Genomic DNA, 10,259 nt, shown 5'->3' on the forward strand with positions numbered 1-10,259 from the left:
AGGGGCTATACACAAAATAGGCAGTCACTAAATACTTACCAAAAAACCCTCTGCATAGGCAGACTTCAACTCCCTTATTGCATCTGAAAGCAAGGGCACTAAATAGTGTAAGGCCTTCAAATGCAGAGCAAGAATAAATTTGTCCTGCTCCTGGGGCAAATCAGGGAGCAAAGAACTTCCAAAGTCTTGGGGAGGATACAGAGTTCAAGTATGGAAGGAGAACCTAATCTACAACAAAGGCCAAGTTCTCTTCAGACAATTTTATTTCAAGATAAAGCAAAACTTCCATCCTGACAGTGAGTCCGAAGGGTGAAAAGGTGTCTTGCCCCCTTTCGCCTTTCAAATACAGAGAGCATGGCAGTGCAAACATCTCTAAAACACCTCTGCATAGTTCTCAGTGGCTACAGTCCAGTCATAGAAAATGATTCTCCATTTTCAACTAATATGAGATTTGTTAGGAAACCTCTGTAACAATGTATTCAGTTTCTTGGGGGGTAAATTCCCAGATTCTCCCAACGTGTACTGGATGGATCTCATCTTTCGGGCTGCCTGAAAAGACAGAATGAAAACAAAAATGACAGCTCTTCAGTTTATCCTGACTTAAGCCAACAGTTCTTACAATGCACAAAGCACATTAATACATTAGCCAGCCTGGAATTATCTGTGTCATCTTCCCAGTCCCCTTTCAAAAGGAACTTGGGACCTACAGGTGACTGTATGGCCTGAAACTACCATGCCAGCTAGCAATTCATTATACGCTAAAATCCAAACAACTGGCCCTTCATTATCTTTAACTCTATTTCAGACAATAATGTCCATTTGAGCAACACTTTTAAATTTTACAAAACAATTTTCCCGTTCATTTATTTAACTCACAAAATTCTGTAAGGCAGGGGTTAATATTAACCTCATTTTACATCTGGGATAGCTAAAGCTTCGAGCAATGAAACAAATCGCTCGAGATAACAATGCCTTCAAAACCATAACCTTTTCCACTCTGGCGTGAGTGAAATCGCTCCCACAATTTTCCTCGCCTTTTTACAATGAGAAGGACTTCCTATCAGCTGGCAAGAGGCAAGGAGAACAATTACTTGTATCCGTCCCCCCCCCCCCAATTTTCCTCCAAAGAGGGCACCCTAAAAGCCTTCTGTCACCTCAGCCCTTGAAGCACAATCGAAGAAATCCTGGATCTCTTTTCTGCACGATTCGTCGCGGAATTCATTCTGCTTCCAACACGCCATCATCACCGACATCTCTGTGATACAAGTCGCCTCTGGAGGAGCAGAACGAGAGCACCCTCAGTCACAAGGGAACCTTTACCTTCAGGCTCTCCCACAAGCCGCCCCGTGCATCCGTCCCGCTTCCGCTCTGGAGCCTCCCTGGCTCCCATTGCTCACCGCCCCTCTCCCGCCGTCGTTCCCCGACACGGTTAGCTAGGATGAGGGGCTTGTTGGGCTTCAGGATAGGTTTCCGTGGGTTTCCTAGCCGCGGCAGGCGACCCCGCAGACTGGGCGTCGCCATTGCGCACCGAGCTCCCGGCAGGCTCTGCGTCGCCTTGCGTGACCCTGCGTGACCCCCAGGCACCCGACGGGTTTAGGCGCGCAGCCTGGAGGAAGAGGGTCGGTCGCTTGGTTTCTTGGCCTTCTAGGCCGGGTACTGGCTGGGATCGGAGGCCTGTTGTTCAAGACCTGTGTGCAGGTTAGGAGGAGAGTCTTTGGGGCTCGTGCGCTGACCTGGACCGCTCTCTTGTGGGCTCTGGGCGATGCTAGGCCGGGCACATCCGGGAAAGGACCCGATAACTGGGACACCCGTTGATGGTGGTGGTAGCCGGCTGAACTAGAGGATGACGTCCTCTGGACGGCTGACATAGGCAGAGGATGGGAGCGAATATGAGATTTTTTTTTTAAGATTTTATTTATTTATTCATGACACACAGAGGCAGAGACACAGGCAGAGGAGAAGCAGGCTCCACACAGGGAGCCCGACGTGGGATTTGATCCCGGGTCTCCAGGATTGCGCCCTGGGCCAAAGGCAAGCGCCAAACCACAGCGCCACCCAGGGATCCCCGGAAGGCGGTTCTAAACCGCTTACCCCCCGGGCTGCCCGAATATGAGATTTTGAGATGTTAGTTTGGGACAGATTCTTACTATGCTTTTTTTTTTTTTTTTAATTCTTAACTGTTTTAACTAGTCTAAAAGAACTGTTGGATTTTACTCTTTAAGACCACCCCAAAGCGGTAAAGAAAAATTAGGCTCATATAAACAGTTGCTACTACTGGGGCACGCGGGTGGCTCAGTCAATTAAGCGTCCCACTCTTGATCTCAATTCAGGTCTTGAATTCCGGGCTGTGAATTCAAGCCCTGCACTGGGCTCCATGCTGGGTGTGGAGTCTACTTAAAAACCATACAGAGGCGACTGAGTGGCTCAGTCAGGCCTTCAGATGCTGTCGTGATCTCAGGGTCCTGGGATTGAGCCCCGCTTAGTGCGCTCTGCTCACTGGGTGGGGTGGGAGTGGGAGGGTCTGCTTCTCTCTTCTGTGAATCTCTCTTGCTCTCAAATAAATAAAAATAAAAATCTTTATTTTTTTTTTAAGATTTATTTATTTATTTATGATAGACATAGAGAGAGAGGCAGAGACACAGGAAGAGGGAGAAGCAGGCTCCATGCCCGAAGTCCGACGCAGGACTCCATCCGGGGACTCCAGGACTGCGCCCTGGGCGGAAGGCAGGCACCAAACCGCTGAGCCACCCAGGGATCCCCAATAAAATCTCTAAAAAAAAATAAAGTTATTACTGCTTATATATCCTTTGCTCTCCTTTGTAATGATCTCATTGGGTAGGGTGAGGTTTAAGCACTTTAGCATTTATCATCAAATTTAATCCTCTCTCCAATCCTGTGAAGATACTTGGTGGTATCATTCCTATTAACAGACTTGATCCTTCAGTTGTGATGCCTAGCTTCATCAGACTTGCTTCTAAGTGACTTTTAGCTTCTTACAAAATTCAAAGATGTGTCAAGGATTCTCAGAGCATTTAGAAATGAGCACCAAGGAGCGCCTAGGTGGCTCAGTCAGTTAAGCATCTGCCTCTGGCCGGGGTCATGATCTCAGAGTCCTGGAACTGAGCTTGTATCTGGATCCCTGCTCTTTCTCTTCCTCTAGCTGCCACTCCCCCCTGCTTGTACTTCTCTGTCAAATAAAATATATTTATTTTTTAAATATTTATTTATTCATGAGAAACAGAGAGAGGCAGAGACACAGGCAGAGCGTGAAGCAGGCTCCATGCAGGGAGCCCGACATGGGACTCAATCCCAGGTCTCCAGGATCAGGCCCTGGACTGAGAGCGGTACTAAACCACTGAGCCACCCGGGCTGCCCTGTCAAAATATTTTTTTAAATAAAAAAAGAAATGAGCTCCAATAAGTGTTTCTGGTAATGGGAGCCTAACTTGAACAGCTTTTAGTTCAAGTGGAGGAACAATATTTATTTGGTTGTGTAAAGTTTAATGTGCTAAAATGAAAATCATTTATCACAGATGTTTAATTTTCCCAATGATCTCTGCATGACTGGTTCTTTGTCATCTGTTGAGTTTCAGTTCCTGTCAGAGAGGCCTTCCCTGATTTCCCCCTCCTGCCTCCCTACCATCAAGCCACTTCAGTTTTTTCATAGTGCCTATCACAGTTTGAATTATCTTGTTCATTTATTGTTTACTTACTAGCAACACCCATTTAAAATGTAAGCACCATGAGAGAGGGGGACCCTGTCTTATTGAATCCCCAGTGCCCAGAATAGTGACAGTAAATACTTGTTAAGTGAACAAATGTTTGACATATTTTTCCAAGTCTCCAAGTGTATCATACTCAGCCTAGAAATATAACCAAATAGACACACTGTTTAAAAAGAAGTCATTTATTATACAAAATTAAACCTGAGATAATAGAAAATTGCAACATATGGAGTAATAAAGGCATCAGTCCCATGCTCCACCACCACTCCAGCAGCACAAATAAAACAGATTCTTAACCAGACACTTCTACCACCAATAATGCTAAACCTTTTGCTGTTTACAGAGCAAGCTGGGCCCAAACGAGAGAAAATGCACATTGTTCTCTCCTGATACTGATTCTGGTGGAAATGTAGTACCTGGTTTACTCTGCTCTTTTATGAATACTTTTATGGTGATAGGATTAAAGGAGAAAGTCTGGGAAGCACTATCCAGAAAGCAGGCATGAGTCTCCAGCCACAAGCATTCTTAAACAATTGGCCCACTTTGTACATAAAAGTGCTAAAGGAATGCCAGTGTGAACTGGTGCAATTAGGGAAGGATGATTTTACAAATTGCACTTATCCTTTTTATTGCACATATTGAAACCTGATTCCTAAGTTTGCACTTGAACAGTATATTTTGCATTATAAATCAGCACCTGCATTTAAATAGATTGCAAGTTTAGAAATCAGAGTCCCTGAATATGACTTCTTCTGTGGGTCCCTACGATACCCAATTTTAGTATAAATGTGTTTGAAGGTCTGTCTTCCCCTCTTGTTCTTTTCTGCACAAGCCAAACAGGTTAAGCAAACTTTCTATGCTGTTGTTTTACTTAAAAATACAATGGAAAAAGAACCACCCTGGCAGTGAAATCCAGCCCAAATTGTTGTTCTCCTTGGCCACATCCTTAGATGTCATGATACTAAGGATGAGACCCTCGTTGTTGAAAAGCATCTAACACATACACATCTGGTTGTAAATTAGTATGTGTGTGTATATAAAGGTACATATACACATTAATTTACAAACAGATAAACTGATAGGCAGATGGAACTTCTCTAGTGCTAATTAATGCATTAATAGTACATTACAACCAGAGTAGTGTTAAGATCCAAAGTATTCTTTTTCCACCAGCCCAGAAAAAGCTAATGGTCCCCCTGCCCATTAAGCTTTATTTTCAAACCACAGCAATAAAAGGCTGAAGCTATACCCTCAAATCTGCCTCACAGCTTTTTATTTAGCCAGCCACTTCTGGCTATTTTGCCTCACTTCTCATCTCCTCGTGCTTAGGAAGAGGAGATGGGTTCCATCAAAATGTAGCCTCGGTAAGTATTACAAAGTTATACAGAAGGGTATCAGTAACAGAATGAATAAAGTCAGAGTATTCATCCCATTTCACATAAAATGAAAAATGCTACATAATATGAGATACTTACTACAACTATATTGCTGGGCTGTTTTTTCCAACATAATTTTCATGACTCTGGGGAAAATGGGACTTTTGTAGCATATAAAAATAATAAAATAGAGGGAAGAGTTCATCAGGCAGACAGAAAAAACCTAAGACTTATAAAATCTGCAGTTTGATTTGCACTGGTCTATTTTAACATTTCAAAATCATTAAAAATCATCCAAGAGACTTTTTTCTGTCATCATTTCCAGTCTTAATCTCTAACCTAAAATAGAGCAAGACAATTCATTAAATTGACATGGCATATATTAGCCCTTGAATCTTTCTGTGCATGAGTTGAGAATGAATTCCAGATATGCTCTAAAAACAAACAAAATAGCAGTAAGAAAAGCTGTCAAATCTATAGCCAGTTTAATGCAGGGGAGAATGAATGTAGGGATGGTGGCAAGGTCATTGCATCTTCATTAGATACTGTGGAAAAGCAGGAAAGAAAAATCCATTTAAATTAAACAAGTTTGACATCAAAGGCAAGTAAATGACATAAAAAAATACAATTCCAAAGAACCAGAATATAACCCAGCAGGAGTTTGGCTGTACCACCAACATAACAGTATATAAACTAGGAGATGAGGAAAAGATTAGGAAAAAGTACTAAATAATGAAGAGTTTAAGGAACAGCATCAAAGTTTTAAGACCCTAGGGATCCCTGGGTGGCGCAGTGGTTTGGCGCCTGCCTTTGGCCCAGGGCGCGATCCTGGAGACCTGGGATCGAATCCCACGTCGGGCTCCCGGTGCATGGAGCCTGCTTCTCCCTCTGCCTGTGTCTCTGCCTCTCTCTCTCTCTCTGATGACTATCATAAATAAATAAAAATTTAAAAAAAAAAAAAAAAAACAAAGTTTTAAGACCCTAAACCTGACACATCTTACCTCATTCTTAGCCAAGTGCCAAGGTATTGTTCCAATCACAGTTGAGAGGATGAAATGGCTAGAGAAAGATGTAGTTCCTTTAAAATTCTGTTCAATCAGCACTTTGAAATGAGTGGGTGTTTCAGGCTTTTGCTTCCCACTAATCCAAGAACCGGAGGCCTTATTACCACAAGCTGAGACACTGGATACACATCACTAGGCTAAAATATCAGTGGATATAACTGGAATTCCTTGAACTCATTATAAGACAGTGTTCATTAAGGGTTGTGCAGCAGATGCCCCTTATGTCCCATAGTAGAATAAGGACTTCCATCTCCTTAGCTCTACCAAGTTAAAGGCTCTTGCAAGGGTAATTAGAGATTTTGGTTCCTTTTCATGAAGATCTCATGTAGGTAATCCCAAAATTTCATCTGCTTTGTCTCATTGTTGTGGATCATGGCAGTGAGAGCTTCCCCCTGGTCCAGACCTTGCCAATAATCTTGCAGCCACATCTCCTTCCAGCTGAAACATCAAAAGAAAAGTTGGATTATGGAACCTCTACACAGCTGAGTCCTGCCTTCTCTGAATCGAGTCAAAGAAATCTTAAGCAGATACAGCAGTCTCTGGCTGGGACAGGGCTCTGCTTTGAAGGGGAGGAAATGTGAAGTAAATCTAGTAGTAGTACAGGTGACAGTAAATTGCAAACGTGTATTTATCACACAGCCCACACAACCCACCCCTAATGAATTAAACTTCCTGACTTGCTCACTCCTGGTTCCCAAATGTGGAAGGAGTTCAGAGGAAGGCAGGGCAAGGGCCAGACTATGGAACCAGAAGTCTCTGAAAGTAAAGCCTGGAGCCTCTTTAGTTATTGTATAAATTGCACCTTTAATGAAGGTGCAGTGATGTCCAATGTCTAGATGAAACATATTTTCTTTTTTAAATGTTTTACACTTTGCTTCTAGTAAATCATAATGAATTATGTTCAGCATAGATACAAACTACTTGGCGGAGGAGGACTCCATTCCCAGAACCAAACTGTGCCAGCAGTGTATACAAACAACCCTCTGCTGCCATCCACTGTGTAAGCCAGTCTCTGCAGGCCATTCTAACAGCCTTGCTTTCTTAAGCTTAATTTTTATCACCTCTCCCTGAACACCTGTGGTTTCCTACAAGTGGCTTCAACATTTTCCCACCCTACCTCCCATGCTGACATTGTTTCCCAATGCGCCGTGTGGCAGTAGCTTCCTCACTTCTCTTCCAATTCGCCCACCATTTCATTATTATCTATTGAAAGCAGTCCTATTTTGTTTAGAGTGAACATAATTTTTTTAAAGATTTTTTTAAAAATAGATACTTTAATTTTTTCTAAGATTTTATTTATTCATGAGAGACAGAGAGAGAGAGGCAGAAATAGAGGGAGAAGCAGGCTCCTTGGGGCTCCTTGAAGAGTCCACCCCAATGTGGGACTTGATCCCAAGACCCCAGGATCACGCCCCGAGTCAAAGGCAGATGCTCAACTGCTGAGCCATCCAGGCGTCCCGTGAACATAATTTATCATCCAAATCAGAGTACTTTTAAGAATGAAAGGAGGTGCTACTAATAATTATACAAACAGACGTAAACCCTGCTGCAGACAAAGCTCTCAAAATACCCATCTTTGCACTGCTCATTCCCACCCCCATCATATGGAAGGTACTGAATAAACAGCTGAGTTGATTTTCAGGACAGTCCAGCTCCTGAGCCTGGTATTCAAGCTCTGCAGAGCCTGGCCCCAGCTTATCTACCCAACTTGGTCTCTCCCCCATCACTTGCTCCGAACAGGCCCCCTCAGCTCTGGCTGGAGCCTTTTTTTTTTTTTGGTTGAAGCCTTTTTGAATCACTATTGTAAACACTGCTCACATAAGCTGATCCTCATGTTTTTCCGTCTGGTCTCCCCAACTAGACTCCTGACACTTTTTTTTCCCTGACACTTTATTTTATTTTTAATTTTTATTTATGTATTATAGTCACAGAGAGAGAGAGGCAGAGACATAGGCAGAGGGAGAAGCAGGCTCCATGCACCGGGAGCCCGATGTGGGATTCGATCCTGGAGACCCGGATCGCGCCCTGGGCCAAAGGCAGGCGCTAAACCGCTGCGCCACCCAGGGATCCCTTCCCTGACACTTTAAAGGCAGCGTAAGGGATCCCTGGGTGGCGCAGTGGTTTGGCGCTTGCCTTTGGCCCAGGGCGCGATCCTGGAGACCCGGGATCGAATCCCACATCAGGCTCCCGGTGCATGGAGCCTGCTTCTCCCTCTGCCTGTGTCTCTGCCTCTCTCTCTCTCTCTCTCTCTCTCTCTCTGTGACTATCATAAATAAATAAAAATTAAAAAAAAAAAAAAAAGTAAAGGCAGCGTAAGCCCATGTCATGATTTTCTTATACAACAATCCCCTCAGAATCTAGTTACTAGCTCACTGCCCACAGTAAGCAAGTCAGTCAGCCATTTGATTTGATGGCGCTACAGGGACCCCAGCTATCCTTACCTGTCATTCTCAGGAATCTCTTCCACACTGCCAAAGCCAGGTGTGGGCACTGGACAGTCCATGTGTGAGGGCTGGGCAATGTGAGGTTCAGGGCCAGGGATGTCCCCGGGAGAGGCTGCGTGGGCTTTCTCGGCCTCCAGACGAGCCAGTTCATGGTCACAGACGAAACACTCGAAGCCATTGAGGTAGTTAGGCAACATAGGATCATTCACTCCCCACTCCCGGTGCTCCAGACTATCCAGGAGGAACTGGTTGGTGATGCCCCCAGGTTGCTTATATGCCAGGTATTTCATGTATTCTTCGTCATTCTTGTCCAGAAAGTCAATAAATTCTGCCAGCTTCTGCGGGGACTCAAAGTCATCGATGAGGATGATGGAGTGATTGTCGGGCATCCAGTCCCTCACTGAAGGAGAGCCGCGATACACAGGCACAGCCCCGAGATGCATGGGGCGCCACAGTTTCTCGGTCATGTAGTCATCACAGATGGCATTTTCGAGGGCCAAGTGGAACTTATAGCGAGACAAGAAGGCCAAGAGCTCTGGATCCTCGGTGGTGGCTGTGGCTGTGTCCTGTAACCGCGGAGTGGGCAGCTCCCGGTTTTGCAGGCATTTCCCATAGGAGTCCACCTGAGCGGGGTAGAGGACGGCCGTCAAGCGGGTGCCGCAGGTCGGCCGGGACAACCGAGGTCCCGGCCTCAGCCGCGCGCCCCCTCGCCCCCCGGCCCCGCCCCGGCCCCACCCACCGGGATGTAGCGCATCAGCTCCCGCACGTAGCGGTCCCGGTCCGCAGGCACGTCGCAGTGGGACTGCAGGTAGAGCAGCGGCGCGTAGCCCCGCAGCCGCCACTCGGCGCGCTCCTCTAGCGGAGGCGCCGCGCGGCGCAGGTAGGCGGCCCCGGGCAGCCACTGCAGCGGCAGCGGGTAGTCCGAATGGCGGCTGAAGGTGGCAGTGAGATTGAAAAGGCGGATGCCCGGACCGTGGCTCAGCAGGAAGTTGTTGAGGGGCGACTCCTCGTGCAGGAGCGCCCAGCTCTGATGGGCCAGGCGCGGCAGCGGCGCCTCAGACGCGCGAAAGTCGGTGCCGTAGAAGAGCAGCGCGCGCGTCCGCGGGTGCCCCCGCGCCCGTCGGTCCCGGGACGCCACGCACGCCCCGCGCGCGCACTCGATGCGCTCCGAGTCGCCGGGGAAGTGGGGAAACAGCCCCGGGCTCCACCACAGCAGCACCGGCAGGCCCACCGCCTCCTCCCCGCCGGGCCGCGGGGCCCCGGGGCTGCGCGCCACCCCCACCGCGCCCAGCGCTGAGGGCGGCCGGAAAACCGCACCATCCCACGGCTCCGTCCAGGCCGCCTCCCCGCCGGTGTCCCCCTCGGCCTCAGGCCCAGGGCCTCTGACCGCACAAGCACTCAGCGCCCCGAGGACGGCAAGCACAGCCCAGCCGCGGCGTGCCGCCATGGCCGCTGGCAGCTGCCCCGCCACCCACCAACTCCTCCCGGCGGCACCAGACCCCGCCCTGCGGTGAGCGGCGACCGGACAGGATCCGACGCCCACGGGGCGTGTGACGCATGCGCAGTTCCGCGCAGCCGGCCACTTCCTGGGAAGTGCTAGGCCTCCCAGGAACGAATGGGGGGGATGGTAAGTCACAAGTAAAAATGAGGC

General features: G+C 47.4%; 2 protein-coding genes and 1 long non-coding RNA gene across 5 annotated transcripts; 1 reads left to right on the top strand and 2 right to left on the bottom strand.

Moving 5' to 3' along the window:
* Positions 1-245: 245 nt before the first annotated feature.
* Positions 246-1,558, bottom strand: CHCHD1 (coiled-coil-helix-coiled-coil-helix domain containing 1). The gene is made up of 3 exons (XM_041748316.1): positions 1,398-1,558; positions 1,155-1,273; positions 246-549 (listed from the first exon to the last, which is right to left on the bottom strand). Exons 1-3 carry the CDS (start codon positions 1,519-1,521, stop codon positions 436-438), a joined length of 357 nt encoding a protein of 118 aa, XP_041604250.1. The 5' UTR covers positions 1,522-1,558; the 3' UTR covers positions 246-435.
* An 11-nt stretch (positions 1,559-1,569) lies between these two features.
* Positions 1,570-2,670, top strand: LOC121486895. The gene is made up of 3 exons (XR_005986758.1): positions 1,570-1,698; positions 1,937-2,124; positions 2,617-2,670. It is a non-coding gene; the product is annotated as an uncharacterized LOC121486895 (long non-coding RNA).
* Positions 1,692-10,142, bottom strand: FUT11 (fucosyltransferase 11). Of its 3 annotated transcripts, none has more exons than XR_005986756.1 (4): positions 9,348-10,142; positions 8,606-9,231; positions 6,102-6,602; positions 1,692-1,861 (listed from the first exon to the last, which is right to left on the bottom strand). XR_005986756.1 is itself a non-coding variant. In XM_041748315.1 (3 exons), exons 1-3 carry the CDS (start codon positions 10,053-10,055, stop codon positions 6,455-6,457), a joined length of 1,482 nt encoding a protein of 493 aa, XP_041604249.1. In that variant the 5' UTR covers positions 10,056-10,142; the 3' UTR covers positions 3,891-6,454. The 3 variants fall into 3 exon arrangements, 1 of the variants encoding a protein (XP_041604249.1); XR_005986757.1 differs by lacking the exon at positions 1,692-1,861 and adding an exon at positions 2,749-2,770; XM_041748315.1 differs by lacking the exon at positions 1,692-1,861 and having other exon boundaries at positions 3,891-6,602.
* Positions 10,143-10,259: the final 117 nt, after the last annotated feature.

Source organism: Vulpes lagopus, chromosome 3, assembly GCF_018345385.1.
Source record: "Vulpes lagopus strain Blue_001 chromosome 3, ASM1834538v1, whole genome shotgun sequence".
Lineage (NCBI taxonomy): Eukaryota > Metazoa > Chordata > Mammalia > Carnivora > Canidae > Vulpes > Vulpes lagopus.